Consider the following 24,744-nt stretch of genomic DNA (forward strand, 5'->3'; position numbering starts at 1 on the left):
TGGCACGCAAAGCATAATACCCAATAACACTGTTTATTGGTGCTAATAGGATAGCCTACAGCAAAATCTATTAGCAGTTGTAAAACACTGCTGTTATGCCAATGCACTGTAGAAAATCCTGTTCTTTAATTAAGGATCAGCGTATCGAATCCTTAAGCAATGTAAATGCAGGAGGATGCGCATACCTCTCCCTGCCTGCATTTACCAATGCATTACACTGCGATGCAGAAGCAATCCTAGTTTTGCTAATCGATCACTGGAACCATCCTGCGTTTCCAAATATCTGGAACTGCATTGCAGATCGCAGAAGCGAATACAGCTGAATTAGGACCTCAGTATGTTATCATGAATGCGCTACCAGTATTTACTGTGTATATTTATTAAGGGGCCTAGACCGTGCTCTTACTAATTAATGATTATCCAAGCTTGGGCCACTGCAACTGCATGTCCCAGTCTGAATAGCTATTGAATACTGTCTATTATGGATGAACATGATACATAGTAACATAGTAATTAAGGCTCAAAAAAGACTTTAGTCCACAGAGTTCAACCTATCGGATTTGTAACTACTGACTTGAGTGTCATATCTATAGGATTCCCTTAGTGGCCAAACATGTATCCAATTTTGATTTCAATTCATTAACAGTAGTTACTGTAACCTCCCCCACTGGCAATGAGTTACAGAACTTGACTGCTCTAAAGGTAAAGAATTCGAGCCTCCATTCTTGCTCAGTACATAACCGATGACCATTGGGTCCTATGTGCCATTAAATGTTTTATATTTACACATAGGATCCAATATGTAGCTAGTGTGAATGATTTTGGACAATTTCTGTGTGTCTGTTACAGTAATACTGCTTTCAGACCGCACTCCGAACACGGCTTATTGCCGTGTTCGCAGGGCCTAAACACGGGTCACGGTGCGGTCTGAAAAGGCCACCACGGGTCGAGCAACACGGGTGTTCAACCCTGGTAATGACCAGGGTTGAGCACGGCTATGACCCGTGTCAAGTGCAGTGTGAACGGGTGCCTGGGTCGAGCGACCCGTGTCCCGTTCACAGTATGGAGGAGGCAGCACTGTCAGCTCCAAATATTGCCTCCTCCCGAGCACCCGATGATGCGCCGCCGCCCCATGTGACATCACCGACTCGGCAATATGCCGTGTCGGTGTCGGAACTTTCAGACCGCATTGCCGTGTTGCTCTGGGGATGGGACCCGTGTCATAATCCCGTGTGCGACACGGCATTTGCGGTCTGAAAGTAGTATAAGAGATACACACAGCTTTAACAATGTAATTACAATGTTTTTTTTTTTTTATTTGTTTAGATCAGCTTCTTGATTCAATTCATGTAGGAGTGTTACTAAGCAATGTCCCCTGTATTGGCTCATAGTGCGTGTGGTGTTTTTGGAATGGAGATCTGTCACAGCCTTGAGCAATGACGCATGAACTAGATCTATAGTGTGTGTGTGTGTGTGTGTGTGTGTGTGTGTGTGTGTGTGTATTTTTCATGTAACATTTTGAAATAATGGATATTTTTTATATTTGGTTTCTCAATTGCGATACTTTGACATCCCCAAACCTGCATATCTGTGATTTCGATTGGAAAACATCGATGAAGAGGAGACTCAAATCCCTAACTTCTGACCATTTTTTTTCTTCTTTATCTGTGAGTTGGGCACATCCAATATGTTGGATTTCTCCAATTCTCCATTTGCCAGATTGGAAATTGTCCAAATACAGGCTAGATATATTGACCCCAATTGACCTTCATTGTACTGTCTTGCTAAAATAAAATGTATGATCAAATTGGGTGGTAATTCAATTTGGACTGGCCTTCCATCTACTATGTATGACAGAATTCACAAAATTACATTTTATTAATATATGTTATGGCCCTAAATTTATTAACAGTTGTTTGTAAAGAGCTGCAGAATATGTGTGCACAATATAGAGACTATTTTGAACATAAACATTAGTTCCTGCCCCTGTGGAGCTTACAATCTATATTCGCTACCACATGTGTACACACACACACACACACACATACATTCACACATTCACACTAGGGTTCATTTTGTTGGGAGTCCATTATCCTACCAGTATATTTTTGGATTGTGGGAGGAAACCAGAGTACTCGGTATACAGAGTATACAAACTCTGCACAGTTTGGGCCATAGTTGTAGTCTGACCCATGACCTCAGTACTGCGGGGCAGTAATGCTAACCATTACACCTTCCGTGCTGCCCTTTATCGAGACTTAAAGAACCCAGCAGAAAACACTTACTGCATCTGCTATAACATATGTTCTGGAATGCAGGAATTCAAACCTATAAAACTTTAATTACAAATGTTTAAAGTCCTTCAAAAGTTTTGTTTATCACAGAAATTATTTATTCCCAGTTGTTAGAAACAGTTTTTTTGTTTTCTTTGGAGTTGCTAAGGCAAGCATCTGCTGGGCAGTAAGCCTACAATTGTATATAATTATGTATGTTAAAAATGACAGTATAGTAGTGCACATAAATAAAATTGGTAATGGAATATATGAATATACTAATTAACATCCTAATTTCTTTTCCTACAGCTGCACAATGATAGATGGTGGTATGATTCTTCCCTTACTTATGATGATAGCCTTTTCGTCTCCAAGTATGGAAGGTAAGTAGCTGAATGGTGGGGTTCCTGTGTTTTTGTGTGTCATGTAATTTAACTACCGTGTGTGTGTGTGTGTGTGTGTGTATATATATATATAATGAGATTTTTGCGCCTCAATCTAGTTTACCCAGGGCTGTGCAATCTGAAAAATCAGGCCATGTCCCAGCTGATCTATAAAATCTCTTTTCATCCTCCGAAGTGGATTTACCATGGTGATCGGTTAGAAGGCCTCCAACGAATCTATTCGGTTTCTTATATACCGCACACCTATTCCGCAGCGCTTTAAACAGTATAGTCTAACATTCACATTTAGTCCCTGCTCCAGTGGAGCTTACAATCTATATTCCCTACCACCTGTACACGCACACAGACAGTCTAGGGCAGGGCTGGGCAACACCGGCCCTCCAGATGTTAATGAACTACACATCCCAGGATGCTTTGCATTAGTTTTGCTATGTGGCCATGCTGAAACTGTTGCAAGGCATGCTGGGATGTGTAGTTCATCAACATCTGGAGGGCCGGTGTTGCCCAGCCCTGGTCTAGGGTTAGTTTTGGAAGCCAATTGACCTACCAGTATATTTTTGGATTGTGGGTAATCTGAGTACCTGGATGAAACCCACGCAAGTACGGGAAGAATATACAAAATCCACACAGGGCCATGGTGGGAATCGAACACATGACCTCAGTTCTGTGAGGCAGTAATGCTAACCATTCACTATGCTTTTGATTGGAGAGAAAAATCTGTGTCTGCAAAGAAAATCTCTTGCAAGTCAACAATGCTATCCACTGTTGCACTGTGGCCATCCACATGGTCCTGGAAGTTTTTACTTGGGTTGCTCCCCTGCTTTTAATTTCTGTTTTTGGCAGCTAAAGTGTGAAATCCTCACGAGTGATACATCATTAACTTTCCTGTTATTCACAAACTAGTCAGAACATTGATGTCTAACACACCCATGTTATATAGGAGATCTCAGCCAAGCTTGAACACACTCTTACGGCTTGTAAAATAATCCCTTCTCCCATCCTTTTCCTGTTTTACAGTCCTTGCAATTTTAATGGTAACCTACAGAATAGCATACATCTATAACATATGAGAAGAATTTGGATAGCAATCGCTTAAAATCTGGGCCTCATGTTTTAACATTCCTCAAAGTAAATTCTTCTGTATCATGCACAATACTGTGGCGTATGGTGGGCTTTAAAAAAAAAAAAAAAAAAGCACGCTTGATAATAAGCTAAGGAATCTTCTGCTTAGTGAGCGAGCAGTCTCTCCCTCCCCTGAGGCAACGCACTGCTCTCTGCTGGTAATGTTATGTCTGTCCTGAGTTTGTCTGGGAAAAAATAAGGGCCATTTAAACATGTCAGCATACTTCTGTGAATAGAAGTGGCACGCTACTGGTTTTGTTTTGAGAGCGTAGATGTGGTAATAATCAGTAACATGTGAATGACTCCAGATCATTTAAAACTTCTGGTTCTTCCTTCTATCAACTTTGTATGTCCAATGCAAATAATAGATAAGACCAATCTATATATTTTATCAAAGATAATGATGGCAGCACTCGGTCAATGGAAAACTAATGAAACCTAAAAACCTCTGACGTTTCATTGTGGCTGCATTTTTATCTGAGATAATGAATGCAATTAAAACAGAATACCCCTATAAAGTGAGCAACACCCGAAAACAATCAATGCTACTTGCTTGCATCCCAAAGCGGCATACACTGAAAACTCTCCATGTGCATGGTGGGAACACATCAAGCAAAAGACTCTAGTAATGTTTTCAGAACATATGTTGCTGCAACACTGCATGCTGCAGATGGAGACCGGGGCTCTAGACTGCGTGTCCTGCCTGTAATAAGGGGTTCTACCTTGCGGAGTGTCAGTTGCATGCAAAACTGGGGGGGGGGATGTACAGGTGCACTGTACAATTATTGGTCCCACGGAGCCCCCTGAGCTTGTCTGGCTGGACCTTTTCAAGTTACCGCTACTTATAATAATACCAGCAGATGAGAGGCTGGGCAAGCGATGATGCTGGAGAGCGCATCACCGCTCATCGCTGGCTTGTACACACTGGGCGGCTTTTGAGCGGAAAGCAGCACATTCGACGAAACGGAGTTGCTTTCAGTTCAGTCGCCCAGTGTTTATGGGCCTTTACTCATGGAAACATTCTCTTTTAAGGGCGAATTTATTAAGTACATTCTACAAAATGATAGGTAGTATTGTGATTGGTTGGTATGGACAACTTCTTCATTGGTGCACTGTGTAGCATCAACCCGTAAGACACTACTTGTATTGTGATTTGTTATTTAATTCCCCCCCCCCCCTCATTTATGTATTGTTAGGCACTGCAGAACCCCTTTGGCACCAGTTTAATAAAAGATAATGTACCTCTATGCAGGAAATTATCATTATGGATTTATTTACTAAAGGTGGCTTTGCATTGATTTCTGACTATTTTAAATTTAAGTTTTGGTGGCTTAATTCCAAGACTATTTTTTTTAATATACATGTTTTAAATGTTGGTAGTTGTATGTTTTAGACCTTGGAATACAACGCAACATAGATTTAGATCCATTTAAGATTAATAAAACGTGTCCCTCAGTAAATACATATCTTGTTCTTTATTGGCAATGTCAGATTTAGGATATTGTATTAAATGTCGGTCTTCTGATTGCAGATGAGGAGGTAAAGGTGAGCGCGGTTCAATATAAATGTGTGTGTGAAGGGGTCTCCTGCGGCAGTGGTAACCACTGCTTTGGACAGCAGTGCTTCTCCTCGCTCAGCATAAACGACGGTGTCCTGATGTACCAGAAAGGCTGCTTCCAAGTCTATGAACAAGGCAGGATGACATGCAAGACCCCTCCGTCCCCTGACCAGGCAGTGGAGTGCTGTCAGAGTGACCTCTGTAACATGAACATCACAGCGTACTTGCCAAGTAAAGGTAAACCGATCACCTCTTCGCTACACAGTGTATTATTTGTATTATTTACTCTACAAAGCCACCTCCTTTTTGTAAAATGTGCCATCCACCATCCTGCAGAAGAGGCAGCCATTTTGAAAGCTGGACCAGTTATCACGAGAGCTGACGTGATTGAGGCACAATGACCTTCTGTTCTAATATTTCTAGGAGTGTTTTGACAACTGCACAATGGGGTTTGTTGAGTTGCTAACAATTTCTAATAAACAAAAATAAACTAAAAAGTGGGACACTAAAGTGACAGCTGATCGAGATGTGTGTTGCTGCAATGGAAAAACTATTTATGGCACATTGTAATTGTGGAGGTAATACCTAACCGGTATTACACTGTAATTTGCAGACTTCAAATCCTGACTGCTGGTATGTGGCAGGTTAAACACCTCAGTATTGGCTTGTGCTAATGCAACATGCTTACCCTAAAAATGACTGCTACTTTCTGCTTATGGACCCAGGACAGCAGTGAAAGCCAGAAGTGTAAGAACAGTCCGTGTTCCCAGCCACTCTATTCACTTCACAGCAACTTATCAGTTATGACTGTTCTAAGTAAAGAAGATATTAAGGGCTAGATGTATCAAGCTTATTAAAGTGATAAACAGCTAGCTAATTAGCTCCTACCTGTCATTTTTCAAACCCAGCCAGTAGCAGGGCAGGTAGGAGCTGATTGGCTGGCTGTTTATCACTCTCCTTTTTATCACTTTTTTAGGCTTGGTACATCTGGCTCTAAGAGTAAGTGTATAGCAGTATTTACTAGAATGTAATTGTGGGACACAAAGTCTTTCTTAAACCTTAAGCCTAATTTCGTAGTAGCCGTATCATCCAGGAGGGATGAAATTTCATGAACTGTGTTATTGCAACAATGGCACCCTATCACAGTACCAGGCTTGAAGTCACTGAGCTCTTCAGAATGGCCGGTTTTGCAACACAATTGTTTGCAAATGGAGAATACATGGCTGGGTGTGTGACTTTATCACATGACCCCATACATACAGCCAATGTCCTTAAGAACTATCTTCAGTGTAAAGAAGAACAAGGAGTCCTGGGAGTGATGATATGGCCCCCACAGAGCTTTGATCTCCACAACGAGTCTGCCTGGAGACAGACGGAAGGGTTTGAGCAAGCGTACATCCAAGGAAGATTTGTGGTTAGTTCTCAAAGATGTTTGAAAAACCACCCTGCCTAATTCCTTTAAAAACTCTGTGCAAGTGTATCTGGAAGAATTGATTCAAAAGGCAAATGGTGGTCTCGCTAAATATTGATTTTGATTTTAGATTTCTCTACTGTTCATTCACTTTGCATTTTTTGTTAATTAAAAATAAATACAAAATAAACACTTCTATTTTTGAAACCATTCTCACTTTGCAGCATTTTCCCACACCTGCCTAAAATGTCTGCACAGTAGTGAGTGTGTGTGTATTTAAGTTATTATTTATTAGTATAAACATTTTGATTATATTGGCGTTTGCCCTTGAAATGATTGTACTTTTTAAAAGCAATATGACTGCAGATTTCTACCAAAATTCCACTGTGAAATTGAATCCTAATAATTCTCACAATAAAGTGTTACCCTGCATTGGATTCAGTCACACAGTGTATGCTCAACATGGTTACAGGAGCACTTAGAAAATAATAAATGGTATCATTTATGAACACCACAAAGGTCCTAGATGCTCTTTGTTGTGTACCTCATTAGAAAAGATGTATCCATAGTAATTTTAATTGTTACTAATACATGTTTGCACATGTGTTATTACTATAGTTCTGTTTAAATAAAGGACTCCTTTTTTTTTTTTTAATATATCACATTTTTATTGTAGTTGGCGGTTGATCTGAAAATAATCCGAGTTTTATTAGATCAGTAAACTTTTGCTGGTGAGATGATTATAGTGATTTTCAGCCATGTCGGCTAAAATATTTTCATTTTCTGGTGTCTGACTAAAAAAGCCCAGGAGGCTGCAGAAATATATAATCAAACCATGGGAATATGTTCAATAATAAGGGTAATATGAAAAGTTCTAGTTGCAGAGTTAATAAAAAAAAAAAATAAAGTAAAATGTGTTTTTTTTATGTATACTTATGTACGAATGTGTATAAAAATGTAGAGATAGATATAGATAGAGAGGTGTGTGTGTGTGTGTGTGTGTGCGCATGTGTGCATATAGAATATAATTTATATATACACACACCCTTGAGCAGCACATGTTGGATTCACTGCGGTCAACATATCTCCAGATACCTGTGCCAACCTACCAGCACATTGAGCCACTGACCTCGCTGCAGTTACTCTCGCTCTTAGCTGGTGGTCATAATAATGTGACTCCACTGTGTTGTGTGTGTGTGTGTGTGTGTGTGTATATACGTATGTATTGAATATACAAGAATCTTTAAATTGAATACTGTAGCAGAAAGCTTACAGTCGGTTATGATTAGTACAAAGCCTCATATTTTTATAACCACTTGGCTGTTCTGGGATACTGTCACTAGGGTGACCAGGGGAAGGTCGACATGCATTGGGTCGATATGGGGTAAGGTCGACAGGGGCATTATGCTGACAGTCAAAAGGTCAACATGGTGTTTTTCACTTTTTTTTTTTTATATCACATTTCTATTGTAGTTGGCGGTTGATCTGAAAATAAGCCGAGTTTTATTAGATCAGTAAACTTTTGCTGGTGAGATGATTATAGTGATTTTCAGCCATGTCGGCTAAAATATTTTCATTTTCTGGTGTCTGACTAAAAAAGCCCAGGAGGCTGCAGAAATATATAATCAAACCATGGGAATATGTTCAATAATAAGGGTAATATGAAAAGTTCTAGTTGCAGAGTTAATAAAAAAAATAAAGTAAAATGTGTTTTTTTTATGTATACTTATGTACGAATGTGTATAAAAATGTAGAGAGAGATAGATATAGATAGAGAGGTGTGTGTGTGTGTGTGTGTGTGTGCGCATGTGTGCATATAGAATATAATTTATATATACACACACCCTTGAGCAGCACATGTTGGATTCACTGCGGTCAACATATCTCCAGATACCTGTGCCAACCTACCAGCACATTGAGCCACTGACCTCGCTGCAGTTACTCTTGCTCTTAGCTGGTGGTCATAATAATGTGACTCCACTGTGTTGTGTGTGTGTGTATACGTATGTATTGAATATACAAGTATCTTTAAATTGAATACTGTAGCAGAAAGCTTATAGTCGGTTATGATTAGTACAAAGCCTCATATTTTTATAACCACTTGGCTGTTCTGGGATACTGTCACTAGGGTGACCAGGGGAAGGTCGACATGCATTGGGTCGATATGGGGTAAGGTCGACAGGGGCATTATGCTGACAGTCAAAAGGTCAACATGGTGTTTTTCACTTTTTTTTTTTTTTTTTTAATGCGGGCAGGTGGTATTTCATGCCCTACCATCCACTAGGGTATGGAGGGAGAACAAAATAGTGCCTGAAGCATGGCGACCACAGCAGTGCACTTCTTTTTTTTTTTTTTTTACTGTCTAAGTCAACTGTTTAAAGAAAAAAAGTTAATCACCGCATTTACACTTTATTCCTCAGTCTCAGTAGATCCAATTCAGCAATAATGACTCTGCAATATTTTTTTTTTATTGAAAACCTATATTGAGCATAAAGTACATAGAAATCAATCAAATAAAGAAATCTACATATTAAAACATGAAAATGGCTATAAATACAGCTGGCGTCCCAACTGTTTTGAAAAAGCAAATGACTGGAAATGGCAGCAGAGATTTGTGCAAATCTAAACTTGTGCAAGCATAAGTGATTAGCATCTTGCAAGTCTCTGTTGCTAAGACGAAACGCGTCAGCGCCCCTTGGTTCCGGTCATTGAGACCCAGTGAAGCAGCAGCAATCTGCATCTCCGCTTGGGACTGTGCTCCCCGCCGCCTACACACTCTGTGCATCATTATTGATGAATTGGATCTACTGAGACTGAGGAACAAAGTGTAAAAGTTAGCACTGTGATTAACTTTATTTTTTTCTTTTTAAATGTTTTGTTTTTCTCAAGCTGGCTGCTTGATATCACATGAAGCTTCTTTTAATCACTAAACCACATTTATATAAGCACCAGAGGTTCAGTGTGACTTTATCACACTTTTTCTTCTCAATGTCCACTGTTGACATTTGGGATAAAGTGTAAAACCCCATGTCGACCTTCCGACATGTCGACCGTCCTCTTGTCTACTTTGACCAATACCCTCTGTTGTGATGTTTATATCTTTTTGAAATGTGCTGTCACGTATAATGTGCTGCATTCGTAGAGCAGAGATATTTAGTATTTCATTTAGCAATAGCCGGTGAGGCAGTGATGGAATGGGTAAGTGTTGGTACTCAGTGGTGGAAATGCATTCTCTTTGCAGGATGGCTGAGAATTCAGGTAGTTTTTGCATCTCATGGAATTTGCCGCACACTATTGAATGCTTGATCTCCTCCTATTTAGGGAAGTCGCTGCATGGAGAAGCATTCAATTACGGTGTGGACACTCTGGCTATCTTCATCCTGGCCCCGGTGATTGTGCTGATAGTGCTTTCCGTTGTGGCTCTGCTGGTCTTCCGAAAAATTCAACAGCGTCACATGGAAAGGTTGAGTACACGGGACGCAGAGTACGGAACTATAGATGGACTCATCGCATCCAATGTCGGGGACAGCACACTTGCCGTAAGTTGATGGTCATAACTGCAAAACACTTCTACAATAAAGCCTGTTTTTGAGTTAAAGGCATATATTCAATGCCGTGGGCGAGCGGTGACTGCGAGCAGGACTTTTTGCTCGCAGTCACCGCTCACCCTGTCAGTATTCAACTGACCCTCCTCATACGCAAATCCCCCCTTGCTCCGTTTTTTGAGCGAGGGAGATTTGGCTAATGTGTTTTACAAAAGCTGTGAGAATCGAGGCTAATCACAGCGAGTTTGCTGCACTAGCCGCGGCTCTCGCAGTTTAGGGGAATCCTCACAGTTCTTTGACGGCGAGGATTCCCCCGGAACATTGCATAGTGCGAGCGGGGTTAAACTGCGAGGATCACTGGTTTTCTGCAGTTTAACCGGCATTGAATACATGCCTTAGAATCCAAAAACTGTAATCCTCTACTCGTAACTTAAGTTTCTGACTCCTTAATTCAATGATAAGATAGTCTTCCCCCTGCAATGCTACTAAAAGGTAAATCATGCCTGCCATATTAGATTATAGACAGCTGAATGTGATCGTTTTAGCTCAAAAAGATGACTACTGTTAGTTAAGTTGCTGTGACCTTGCTTTTTTGTGGATCAGGCCCTCCAGCTATTGTTGAACTACACATCCCAGCATGCCCTGCTACAGTTTTGCAATTTGGCTTTACTAAAACTGTTGCAGGGCATGCTGGGATGTGTAGCTAAAAAACAGCTGGAGGGCTGAAGGTTCCCCATCCCTGCTCTACTGTATATAATCCATTTCTACAAATAAAGACTGCAAAAGACTCTCTGTGCTGGTTTAGTAATGGAAGTGGTTTGGTCTTGGGATCCTGTCCCGGTGGCAACCTGATGTTCAGTATCCCAACGTCTAGTAGGTAAGTATACTGCCCTTTTAGTGCCTTATCCTAACATTTATTTTTAAATGCTTAAACCGAACACCCCCTCCCCATATACTAACTCTGCCTTCTGTGCCTAAATCCACCCCCTAAATACAGCCAAGTCCTCTCCGGAATGCTTAAGATTGGGATGCCAACAGTCGGGATTCTGTCACCGACCTTATTAGCAATGTTAGGATCCCGGCACTGATCAAAGAAGTTTTGGGATTCTGGTGTCGGCACTACGGCTGCTGGCATCCCATTAAAACTCCTCCCCCTTCCATGGTAACTATTTGCAGAGGGGTGATGGCAGTGATGCTAGGCATGTTAAATTTAAGGCGTGTGTAAATGCACCAGATATTTCAGGTGTGTCATTGAGCTCCATAGTATACAACTTGTAACAAACGTACTGCATTTCTTGGAGTGGTTTGCCAGAAATATAATGTAGCAATATTATGTTCTTCTGATGCATTAGAAAGTGTTGGCTCATTGGAAAAATTTCCGAGGGTAGGGTAACTTGTATCATGGTTCAGTGTGTTTTTTTTGTTATGCAGCAAATCCGCATGCTATTTAACTTTTTTTTTATTTTATTTTTTTCCCTTAAACACAGCCATTAGTAATTGTTAATAATGAATCATTTACACAGCAATTTTACATAAGGAATGGGTTTTTAAAGGTTTCTTAAAATCCAAATGATTAAACTACCCCCCTGTCCTCTCACCCTACCAATATTTTTATTTTGATGTGTGTGTATAATATATAATGTTCTATATTATGTGTGTTTGGATAGATATAGTTAGAGTATGTGTGTTTATTTTATAGCTTAACAATTCAAATTGTAGTTGATTTGCAGGCATTGTTTTACTTGTAGAATGTTTGAAGTGGTATTTACATTGGGGCAGATGTATTAAGCCTTAACAAGAGATAAATGCAAGGGTGACAAGGAGAGATAAAGGTCCAGCCAATCGGCTCCTTACTGACTTTTTTCAAACACAGCCTGTAACATGGCAGTCAGCAGATGATTGGCTGGACGTTTATCTCTCCTTATCACCCTTGCCTTTATCTCTTGTTAAGGCTTAATACATCTGCCCCATTGTGCTACTGAAAATGAGAAATATATCTATTTTATTTTCGTCTGTGCCCAACCAGGACCTGCTGGATCACTCGTGTACATCTGGAAGTGGGTCTGGTCTTCCTTTCCTAGTGCAGAGAACAGTGGCACGGCAGATCACCCTCGCTGAGTGTGTCGGTCAGTAATCCACCTTTTTATTGTAAAAAACCTTTGTTCTATATGGTGTGTGTGTGTGTGTGTGTGTATGTGTGTGTGTATCTCCCACATCCCACTGACTTCATATTGATGTGGGCAGCATGGTTAGATGATACTCGGAATTGCGGGTCCAATATCACACGATTCAGATATATTTAGCTGTCTACCCACAGACCTATGATTGAGTTATTGATATGTACAGCCTTGCCCTACCCCTGATTTTAGTCCTTTTCACCCCCCCCCCCCCCCCCTCTGGGCTTCTTTCGTAGAGGAGAACAATAATGTGCAAATGGTACAAATACCAGTCTGAGGGATTACAGTTTTCGGAAAACAAATCTTCAGTTCTTCCCAATATTAGAACATAAAGCCCTGAAAATTCAATCAATACTTGGCACCCCTATTTCTTCCTACTTCATGGCAGCCTTTACTATGGGTTCATCCTTCTTTTCCTCCTATTTAGACAGGTAGGTTTTTTTTCCCCAGAATCTAGCTCCTCCTCTTCCCCTCCCTATATAGTTCAGCTCCTCCCCTATAGCCATAGTGTTTTTCCTGTCTCCTCTATCAAGTCACAGGTAGTTAGATGTTAGGTTATTTTTTTTTTATGTCCCAGAAGGCTGGTTATGTTGCTGGACCTGGGCGGTGTGGGTTGACTGTGCCTTACCCTATTCTGATGTCCTGGCCGGTGGCATGGACATACTCCTTCTAATCGTGGCTCCCTTGGTCCGGGTGTGGAGTTTTGAGGCCGGGCGCTTGGTGAAAGGCAGCGGCGGCATCTCCAGCGACTGTTAGTCTGCCACATGCTTCACTGTTTAGTGCGGCTTCCGGGTCTGGCATGACGCAGTCAGAGCTTCCGGACAGCGTATCCACGTCTCTGCTACTTCCGTCAGGCGCTTGTGGAACATGCGGGATGCATTCCACTGCAGATCGCGTGTGTTCCAGGACCCGGAAGTAGGGTATATAAAGTGCCTGGCGAAAGAGGCGCAGTTTATGCAATATATTGTTGCTTGCATTGGTACTGTAAGGATTGCTGTGCAGGAGAATGGAAGATGCCTCTCTAAAAACAAATGTACCCAGGTAAGTCCTCTTAAGGACTGTTTTTTTTATTTCATATTATTTTTAGTGTAGTTAGTGGCTTTTTCTTTCTTTTTTTAGTGTGCCTACGGCGCCTAAGAAGAAAGCGTGTAAAAAGAAGTATACTGCTAAGAATTGCCCTATGTGTGACAAATCATTTATAGGGGAAGAAACTTTCTATCAAGATTGTATTAAAAGAGGAGCTTCAGGACCCATTGGGTCTTCACAACTTACTGAATTGATGTCTTGGATGAAAAATAATTTTGTGACCAAGGATGAATTCCTCATTAATAAGAGGTCTAGATCTCCATCCAGTCTTGATCACGAAGGAGAGTTTGAATCTGTTGATATGGGATCAGACAAAGATGATTCCGTTGGTTCCATTGCAGAATCTGGGGAACTGATAGAAGATGAAAGGTTGTTTAATGTAGAATTGGTGGAAGTAGTGTTAAAGGACCTCTAGAGGACTTTGAATTATAAACAGCCAGTGAAGTCAGAATATGATTGCCTTTTTGAAGATAGATAAAAAAAAGCAGGCTTTTCCCTGTCCACAAAGTGGTGAAGGATATACTCTCCAAAGAATGGTTAAACACTGACAAGAGGGTAGGGTCATTTTAAGAGAATTGACCGCATGTACCCTTTAGATTACGTAGAATTTATGAAATGGTGCAGAATCCCTAAAGTAGACGCAGCTTTGGCAGATATTACCACTCGTACAACCTTTCCCCTAGAAGATTGGGCTACATTGAAGGGCGCCATGGAGAAAAAAATGGAGACTGCCTTAAAGAGATTACACATATTCAATTTGGTGTCTATGAAGTCAGGGGTGGCTGTAGCATCTCTGGCTAGCGCTCTCTGTATATGGTGTGCATCTTACAAGAAGATTTTCAGGATAAATCCTCGCGGGACCAAATTAGTAAAAATTTGCCTCAAGTTCAGTTGGCGGTGGACTATATCTGTGAGGCTTCCCTGTATGTTTTAGATTTCTCAGCTAAATCAGTGACATCTGGGGTGGTTGCCAGACAAGCATTGTGGCTGAGGCCATGGGCAGCAGACTCTCATTTGAAAAATAAATTGCCCACCCTCTCGTATGAAGGTGACTTTCTTTTTGGGAGCAAATTGGATCAGATGATCCAGAGGATGTCTGGAGGCAAGTCGGTGAGACTGCCGCAAGACAAGAGGAAAGTTTTTCTGGGTATTCATCCAGGCATGCGATCAGACAAGCTAGTTCGTATAGGCCTGGCAGACCTTATCGTGACAGATACGTGTCTGGTACTATCAGGGCTTTCTTTCGCCAGTCCGTTAAGTGGTATGACCAGAAACAGTGACACTGTGTCCAGTGGAATTAGCCCAGTGGCAGGAAGACTGCTAAAGTTTGAAAATATTTGTAAGTAAACCATTCGAGACGAATGGGTGGTAGAAGTGGTCACAACGGGGTATCTTCTGGAATTTATGTTAAAGCCAAGGTTGGCAAGATTTCGAAGTTCAAGGCTTCCATCCCCCGGGTGTAGAGGGAAGCTTTAAAATTGAATCTAAAAGGACTAATTGATTCAGGTACAGTCAAATTAGTACCAGAGGCAGAAAGTCAGGTTTTTACTCTCACCTCTTCATCATAAACAAAGTTTCTGGAAGATTACGAGCCATTTTAGATTTAAGAGGTCTAAACGACCGAATAAAGAAAATAAAGTTTCACATGGAGACTACGAAGTCGATTCTAATGGGCCTAAGAAGAGATGACTACTTAGTATCAATCGACCTCAAAGATGCCTATTTCCATATTACTATTGCAGTAGCAGACAGAAAGTATTTAAGATTTTGCATTGGAAAAGGACACTACCAATTTACTTGTCGGCCTTTCATCTTCCCCTCGAGTCTTCACAAAGTTCTCGTAGTGTTAATAGAGTACCTCAGAAAACTGAAAATCATGCTCTGCGCATATTTAGACTACCTTCTAATATCGGCAGAGACAGAAAGCTAAGTTATCGCTGCAAAGGGCTATGTGATTCAGTTTTTACAGGATCATGGATGTCTGGTCAGTTGGGAAAAGAGTCGGCTTATCCCCAGTCAGAACATACAATTCTTAGGCACAGTGATAAACACTGTGTCGTTCCAAATTTCACTATCCAAGAAAAGGTGCAAAAAAAATTTGATTATGGTAATTCGAGAAAACGTCCGAATATCATTAGGAATGTCCATGAGTCTATTGGGGATTATGGCCTCCACTGTGCGTGTTATCCCTTGGGCAAGGTGGAGGATGAAGCCGCTACAGTGGTTCCTACTAAAGTATAACAAAGGAGGAGTGTCCCCGGATCATCAAATAATGATTCTAGATTCGGTAAAGCATTCCCTGAGTTGGTGGGAAGATCGCCTAATGGCCACAACCTCTTCACTCATAAGTCCCCAATATGAATGGATTTCTACGGACGCAAGTGCCACAGGCTGGGGTGCACACGGTCAAGGAGTTTGGTCACCACTAGAAACAGAGCTGTCATCCAATCACAGAACTGAAGGCAATGGGGCTAGCGATAAAGTTCTTCAGCAAAGACCTAATAGGGTCTCATCTACGCATATTTTAAGACTAGGTAACTACCCTGTCTTACATAAATCGTCAAGGAGGCACGCAAAGTCAAAAATTATTGGAAGAGGTACGGACTATTATGGTCTGGGCAGAAGGTTATTTGCAGTCAATATCCACCCTGCATGTACCAGGGGAAGACAAAAGAGTACCCGATTTTCTGAGTCGAAGAAGTGTGATGCCAGGAGAATGGGTGTTACTATAGAAGATTCAGTATTTCAAATGATTGTGCATCATTTTGGTCAGCCGGACATAGATCTCCAATTGCATCAGCACACAACAAGAAACTTCCTCGGTTTTTCTCCAGGTATCCAACTCTGGGCTCGTATGGGGTAGATGCCCTATCTCAGAAATGGCACTTCTCCCTGGCTTATATGTTTCCTCCATTTGCCCTGATACACAGGGTATTATGTAAAATAAGAACGGAACAGAGTCCAGTAATAATCGTGATCTTGTATTGGCCCAGGAGGGCGTGGTTCCCGATGGTGGAGAGCATGGCAGTGGCAGATCCATTGTTCTTACAGATATTGGACAACCTTTTGAGTCACGGTCCCATAAACTGTCAGGACCCTCAAAAATTACGTTTGACTGTCTGGAGATTGAAAGGCAGCTGTTGAGTGATAAGAATCTTTCTACTAGTGTGATGGATATTCTTCTTCAAGCCTGAAAGAAAGTCTCATCTACAATTTATTACAGAATATGGAAGATATTTGCATTATGGGCTAATGGCAAGTTCAAGTTTCTGGAAGCAGATATATCTCATGTGTTACAATTTTCTTTTTGATGGCTTTAACAAAGGATTGGCAGAAAGTGCACATTTCAGCATTGAATGCGTTGTTGGACAGAAGACTGGCAGATCATACTCTGATTAAAAGATTTTGCCAAGCTATCAAGAGAATTCGATAAAGGATTAGGTCGGTGGTTCCCCAATGGGACCTTAATTTAGTTTTAAATGGATTTATTGTGGCACCTTTTGAACCATTATATAGGTCTCACCTGAAATTCTTTACCTGGAAAGTAGCCTTCTTGGTGGCTATTACTTCAGCCAGAAGAGTGAGTGAGCTACAGGCCCTCTGTATCAAAGATCCATATTTAAGAATTTTTCCGGATAAAGTGAGAGGGATGAATCCATTGTAAAGGCTGCCATGAAGTACTCCAAAGAAAAGGAATTATCGGGAGTATAATCCGTTGCTTTCCCAAATACTTATTTTGGACTTGTGTTATGCAAATTGGAGATGCTTTTGTGATTTATATTGTGGAGTACTCTAATATTCCTACTTTAATATTTGCAAAGTGCAACCCCCTTTTTTTTTTTTTTTTTTAAATAGCCCATACATATTATAATGGGGCACACAGACGTTCTGTTGGCAACCGTTAAAATTGTTGCAGTTTTTTTGCTGTCTGCAGATGCTCAGAATATTTCTCATAGATAGGAATCTGAGCGCACAGCAGTTGTTGCCTGGTCTGCGGCCATGCTTGTCCTTATTGTACAAGAGCTATTTCAAAGAAGTGGCGTTGACAATGGGGGTGCATTTAACATTGTAAGCACCCATCAGGGTGCCTGTACAATTAATAATTGCATCGCATGCTGCTGTATTTTATGCGATTGTATAAGATGCACTTCAATCAAAATCGGGGGCGCCGTGCTAGGAAACAAGCACCCATAATGTTACTAACACTGCAGTTTGCTGCACCAATACTTTTTTCATTTTACTGTCTGTAGGTGCCACTGTTTCCCCTGCGGACTTTAAATGAGTTCTGTATGCTGCAATCTGAGTTGGCAACTGTGTTATTTTAATTATCTAGTTCTAGGAACTGTATCATTTATAAAGTGAAATGTAATATTCCATTTTAATATATTAAAAATAAGAATTTTTCCCTGTAATTCCTCCTATTTCACTAATTAATACTCCCATGAATCATTTCCTGGTTATAGCGAAGCATTTTAGCCAATTGTAAGGTGTTTTTATCTGCTGAATGAGTAACGTTTGAGCTGCCAGCGACACAAGAGATGCATTATATTTTATTGCTTTGGAAAGAATACACCGTGTAACTAAGCTCTGGTGTGGTCTAGGCTTGTGTCATCGCTGTATACCTGCAAGGGTTTTCCCATTGTGTGAAGCTCCAACTATCTATTAAGTGGGAATTTTATAATATTCTTGGCAGGAAGATTGACGGGTTACCAACACGCAGTGATAATATAAGACCCATTACCATCAAGTGCCTTTTAGATGTATGGGATTGTGCCAAGAGATTCCGTTTGCAATGTTGGTTCTCCTTTAGTGGAGATTGTCTTTCAGCTGTTCTTATTTAACACTCTTTTGATTTTCATGTGTCCTGTGCTGCTCAAGGCAAAGATTCACTTATGTCAGACACTGCTCTAGAATCAGACAATACAGCTGTGCTATTAATGGAGGATTGCACATAAACAGCTTTTGTTTACCCTTCACTGAGTTCTATTAAACCTATTGTAATGTACATGTATGCCGCTTTAGTACACACATAGTGCTGTGGCGTTCCCTGCATTCTTTCTGCTGTTCTCCCTGGCAACCATACTTGTGCACAGGTATTTGCCATATTTCTTTTTTTTTGCTTGAAACCTAATAAAATGATCTTTGGGGATGTTATGGTTCCAAATCTCAGTGATGTTTCTAATGCTATATTCTTATTTCCTAGGCAAGGGTCGTTATGGTGAAGTGTGGCGTGGTCTCTGGCAAGGAGAAAGCGTCGCCGTGAAGATTTTCTCATCCCGGGATGAGAAATCCTGGTTCAGGGAAACCGAATTATACAACACAGTGCTGTTGAGACACGAAAATATTCTAGGTAAGCCGTGCCGAGCATGGCAGCACACATCCCGGTACGCATGTTCACAGCCCAGAGTATCAACTAAAGGCTCTGCTGGATTTAGTCCATGACATCCGGAATTCTCAAACCGGCTGCTGATGGAACTGGGCTTGGGCTATTGTGAGCATGGGGGGAATTCTTGGCCTGGCGTTAGGAGCGCAGTTAAATGTTCAGTTTGGGACGGTGAGGATTTAATTAGCAGAAGCCTGTCCTGCATTCTTACCAGATGGCTGTAGCTAATGGGAATGTGAGACAGCTACTTGTTTTAGTAACTGTTTAATAGCAACTACTGTTAATGGAAAAGTACCATCCACGGCTCCCAGGCTCTGGCTGCGTCAGTCTGGTATGCCTGAAGATTTATTTTCCTAATTGATCAACATGGACACGGCAAATTTTAATGTTTCAGGTTTATTCGGTTCTTCACTATATAATCAGGAACCAGTGACGTTCGGGTTAAGGGATACAGTCACTAGATTGACCTCCATTAAGGTTGACATACATTCATTCGACCACTGAAGGTCGACAGGCCTAAGGTTGACCTGATCAAAAGATGGACACAAGCATTATGTCGACATGGGTTTTTTTCACACTTTCTTTTTGAGCTGACGTGTGTCAACAGACGGTATTTCATGATCTACCATACGCTAGGGCGGGGAGTCAGAATATAATAGTTTGCCATTAGTATCGAGGCACCGTGCCTGTGACATGACATGGACTCTGATACGATGTCTGTCGACTATGTCAACATCCAGGACAATAAAACGTGAGAAACCACTGTCGACATTTTGACTGTTTGATCTAATGCTTGTGTTGACCCTGCCGACCTAAGCCACGTCGAACCTTTTGTCTGGTTCGACCCAAGGCCTGTCTACCTTCAGTGGTCGACCCAATGTATGTCTACCTTAATTTGGTCAACCCACACCACTGGGTAATGCTGATTGCAATGGCTTATTAGTGTCTACCTGGATGGTAGTTCTACAATATAAATTATGTGCAATTTGTCTATTAGGGCTAATATGTCTTGCAGCTAGTCACCCATCTTATTTTATTTTTCTGTCCGTTACGAGCACAATTTACTGGACTTTAAACCCAAAGAATAAAGCATAGACTGTACAAGAGTCTAGAACATTTATTTGCTGTTGGGACTCTTTCGTTGACGTCGCTGAGACTTCTTCTTAGCGAAGACCTAACATACAATAAAGGCAGGAAGAGCGTCCATGTGTATGAGGCATAATGGAGTTTCTTTGTTTAAATTATAAATATGGGTGGTACAAAACAACCAGCAAGCTTCTGAGGCAATAAGCGTTCCATTGTCTGTTGATCCAATGTAAAGGCATGTGATCTTCTCTAATACACGTGTGCTAAACCATTAAACAATACTCTTTATAGATCGCTTTGTTTTAAGTTTCTAATACTTATAGGTATTTTTGTGCATTCCTTTAGGGGTTCTTCCAACTGACGGGTAGTTATTTTTAATGTTTAAAGTAAAATTGTTCACTTTGAATATTTATCACTACCTATGCTCCAATTCACATCTATTCTTAAAACAGTGTATCTGTCTAAGCCTCTTTTTAAACGATTTCTTTTCTATCCAATCCCGTTTCGATCAGGATCAGAAGTGTACTCATTAGATTTTAACTACAGATAAAGCTGGCCTTGTCTTTGCAGGGGATGGCGGCAGAATCGCCAGCCGCCATCTGCTCTGCGAAAGGGGACGCGCGCGTGAGATGCGTGCGCGTTCCCTTCCGACGGCGCTTCCCCCGGGTCCCCGCCGCCTCCCCTAACCCTGTCCGTCTCCCTGAAGCGGAGACTGACCGGGTTCCCGTGGCCTCGCCGCCCGGAAACTGAGACGCGTCTTAGTCAGATGGAGCGCCTCGTTGCTGGCGGGTTCGCCAGCGAGGACAGTCTGGCGATTCACTAGCAAGGGGGAGCCCGGCTCCATCTGTATATAGTACAGATCTGTACTAGATAGTCTTGCCTGAGTCTATTTTTCTATTCGATATAGACTGAATAGGAGCGCGCATCGGCATTGAATTGGGATACAATGCGCCTGAAACCTGTTCCATTTTGATTCGATTTTTACTACATAGTCAAAATCGAAATTGAAGTGACCCTGAATTGCACGTGTGTACTGGGCATTACTCTCCCAGAGGGTTTTTTATTTTTCCTTTTGTTTCTCATATTCATGCATTCCAGTCGATTTTGTTCTCTTTGACAATTCATTATATTTCACCTTCCACCTGTACATATTCATTCATGTCCAAACAGTGCAGCTGTATTATATATTTTTAGGGGGTTTTTTTTTGCTTGGCCTCGAATGTGTAAAATAAGGTTCTGGGTACATCCCTTTTTTGAATATCTGTACAAATGGGTGTACATGTGTAGTGCCTTGGGCTTCGTACGTTCAGCTTAGATACAGATCCACTTTTGTTGGACAGTTTTACAAGCCGTTTGTTACTGTCTAGGCAGGCACCCCTTTTGCTGCTGGTTCTCACTTTTTAATAGCTGGATTAAGTTTTAACACCAGTAAAAACAGTAGGTGAGGAGTAGAATGAGTCTGTACTTGCGATAAAGAACACGACGCTCTGAAATAAGCCATGATGAGCTATGGAGATTAGAAGTTGGATTAGCTCGTCGCTCATTTTTACGCATATTGTATGTGCTTTTTTTTCTTATTTTTTAAAAAAACATGAGCTTTGCCCATTGCTTACGTGATGTTACAGTGCTTTTTAGTTAGTGTATTCTAAAAGTACCATAGTATAAAAAGTAAGCAACTTGCAACAGCTCCTGGTTAAAGAAAATCAATTCTATAATACAGCAAAGTTTTTAAATAACTTTTGCCTGGCTTTTTTTTTTTTTTTTTTTTCAATAAATGTTTATTAATTTTGAGATCGTTAACATAAACAAAAAGGCAGGCAATATTGTATGAAACATTGGGAATGAAATAAGAATACATCTGATTGGCAATAGAAAGCTGGAGATGCGAAATAATGAAACCAAGAAGAATGTCCCCAAAAAATACCAACAGTATGATTTTTAAGTAGCAATCCTGCTTACACAAGAGAACACTTGACAAAAAGGTAAATATCCAAAAATAAAATAAAAGAGAAAATACAGAATAGGAGAAAGAGGAAATAGGGAAGGATTGTATTCAGCGGCTGTCCCAGAAAATCAACTAAACCTACAAAAAGGTAGGAGTCCTTGCTGTGATGGTTAGCAGAGATTAACTAGGTGTGCAAACATAAAGGGGGGCTTTCTTTAAGACCTAAACCATAGGTATATCTGGGAAGAAGTGAAATCCAGCCAAGGTAGCCATGTGGCTGTGAATTTCTGCTGGTTTTCTGGTGTTGGTCTCGTCTCCTCCACAAACCTATACATACAGTAGCTATCCCGTTGAACCATTCCTTTATGGTAGGGGGAGTGGTGCTACGCCAACGCACAGGGATGACCGCTTTGGCTGCACTATTTAGAAATTTTCACAAAGACTTTTTATAGGTTGATAGGGAGCTAGAAACTATGTTGAGAAGCCAGAAAGCTGCCGTTGAGGGGACGTTAGGACCCACAATTAACCTAGAGATTGAGATAACAACATTCCAGAAGGGGCGGAGTGATGGACAGTCCCACCAAATATGTATTGGGGAGCCTGTGGCCATGGCAAAATGCCAACATGTCACTTTTGTATAATTTACTTGTGTTCAATGCGCATAAATTATGAATTCGCAGCCTGCTATATTCCCAAAGGAGGGATACCGTCCTCCTTGTACTGAATACTTAAAAAGAAAAAATTGGGTTAGCTTGGCGCACATTCATAAATAAAATGTGAGTTGTTCGAATTTAAAAACAACAATTTATTTCATGTTAAAATACATACATAATACACCAGGACACTGTAAAACACTGGGAATAGTACAGATAATAGACCTCACCCTAAATGATGTTTGCGGTGGGCTTTTTCTTAAAGCAATAAGACCTGCGGCACCACCGCAGAAGGCTTGAGGGTAAGGGTCCCAGGAGAAAGTGCAAGTGCGTCCTTTCTGAAAGTGTCGAAGTGGCAAAAAAGTGCAAGTGCACTGGCAGATGAAACAGCAACGCGTTTCGGAGAATGCTTCTCCTTCCTCAGCTATCCCAATTTTTTCTTTTTAAAAATGCCAACATGTGTCAGGTACACCAGGGATCATTTTAGCAAGTGTCAGAGGGCATCTGTACCTAGTGCAACATAGCTTTAAACTGTGTGTCAATAACTGAGTAGCTAATCGAGCTAATAAATGTGGCCTGAAAGCATTTTTCCCATTCCTTCACAGTTACATTAAGCTGTAGGTCCAAGCCTCAGGCCCTTGTATAGTTAAGAAGGACTGGAAACTTATTTTCTATAAAATCGATAGCATCTTGACAGACAAGGGGTCGGGTGGGAAGAATCTCGACACATGTCCTGAAAAACCGTCAGGGGCCTAGTAGAGCCAGGTCTAATGTTAGCACTCAGAGCAAATTGTTTCAGTTGAAGATATTTCTATATATCCGATGGTGGTAGGTCCCACTTTGATTGTATGATGGGAAAGGGAATCGCCTCACCTGCCTCCACCAGCTGGCTGACACCTGTTAGTCCTTTAGACCGCCATGAGTCAAAGCTTCAGCCCGAAATACCCTGGAGATAATCAGGGTTATCAAATTATGGGGTCAGGGGGGAGAATTTGGATGAAACATGTGGATGGAGTCTAAGCCTAGACCAACGGGATAGTGTGGGGCCATTGGTGGGGTGAGAAGCGGGGGGGGGGGGGGGGTGGTTTTGAGCACCATGGGTATTGAGCTAGTGGTGATGGAAAGGACAACCTGGTATCTGGACTATTCCATAATCCTATTAAGGACTATGGCATCGTAGTACAACTGAATGCCACCCATGTGTTTTACAACGAAAGAGTATACAATGTTGGAAGCGAGGTCTCTTGTTAGCCCAAACGAATTCTCTAACCGTGTTATGTAAATCTCGGAACCAAGTGTTGGAGATATGAATTGGGAGTGTCTGGAGGAGATATAAAACCCTAGGTAGGACATTCATTTTAATTACGCTAATTCTCCCCAGCCAAGGGAGACTCCTGTTGCTCCAGTTTTGAAAATCCGAACGAGTTCAGTAAGCAGCTTTTTAAAGTTCACATCAAAGAGGCGCGTGAGATCAGTGTTTATTATTACCCCTAAATATTTGAAGCTATTGGGATGCCATGTAAGTGGGAGGGGGTACTTATGTATTATCTGGGCTCCCATGTTAAATGCACCCCATTTTTTCATACCCCTACTATCCAACTACGCATGGAGTTGATTTTATATAGCGTAGCGAGCCACCGTGCCCGAAGCGTGGCGAGCCACCGTGCCCGAAGTGTGGCGAGCGGACGCGGTCTCATAAGAAAAACGGGAGCCCAGATAGTACATAAGTACCCGGGGGGATTTTTTGAGGGTCTCCAAGGATTGAGAGGACATTGACACATTCACTGCCATAGATTTTGAAACCTTTATTTTAAAGTTTGACAGGGAGCTAAATCTATGAAATTCGTACATCAAATTAGGTATCGAGATGGCCGGAGACTACCAACAAATCGTCTGCGAACAATGCGAGTTTATACCTTGTCTTGCACCATGATGCCAGAAATGTTGGAGTTAAGTCTAACGGAACTAACCAGAGCCTCCATGCATAAGAGGAAAATAATAGGCGAAAGAGGGCAGCCATGTCTAGTTTCGGTTCAGATAAGGTCCTGTTAATTTTAATCCTTGCAGCCGGGGAGCTGTACCGTGCCAGGATGCGACCTAA

General features: G+C 41.3%; 1 protein-coding gene across 2 annotated transcripts in view; it reads left to right on the forward strand.

The window, feature by feature from the left end:
* Positions 1 to 24,744, forward strand: part of ACVR1 (activin A receptor type 1) — a 76,358-nt gene that overhangs the window by 36,503 nt on the left and 15,111 nt on the right. For both annotated transcript variants that reach the window (XM_083154020.1, XM_083154019.1), the window contains 5 exons: positions 2,583 to 2,656; positions 5,331 to 5,594; positions 10,090 to 10,307; positions 12,340 to 12,439; positions 18,780 to 18,926. In XM_083154020.1, coding sequence (XP_083010146.1) covers positions 2,590 to 2,656; positions 5,331 to 5,594; positions 10,090 to 10,307; positions 12,340 to 12,439; positions 18,780 to 18,926 — 796 coding nt within the window. In that variant the 5' untranslated portion in view covers positions 2,583 to 2,589. The remainder of the gene's footprint in view (positions 1 to 2,582; positions 2,657 to 5,330; positions 5,595 to 10,089; positions 10,308 to 12,339; positions 12,440 to 18,779; positions 18,927 to 24,744) is intronic.

The sequence above is a fragment of the Crinia signifera genome, chromosome 7, assembly GCF_055691185.1.
Source record: "Crinia signifera chromosome 7, ASM5569118v1, whole genome shotgun sequence".
NCBI classification, from domain to species: domain Eukaryota; kingdom Metazoa; phylum Chordata; class Amphibia; order Anura; family Myobatrachidae; genus Crinia; species Crinia signifera.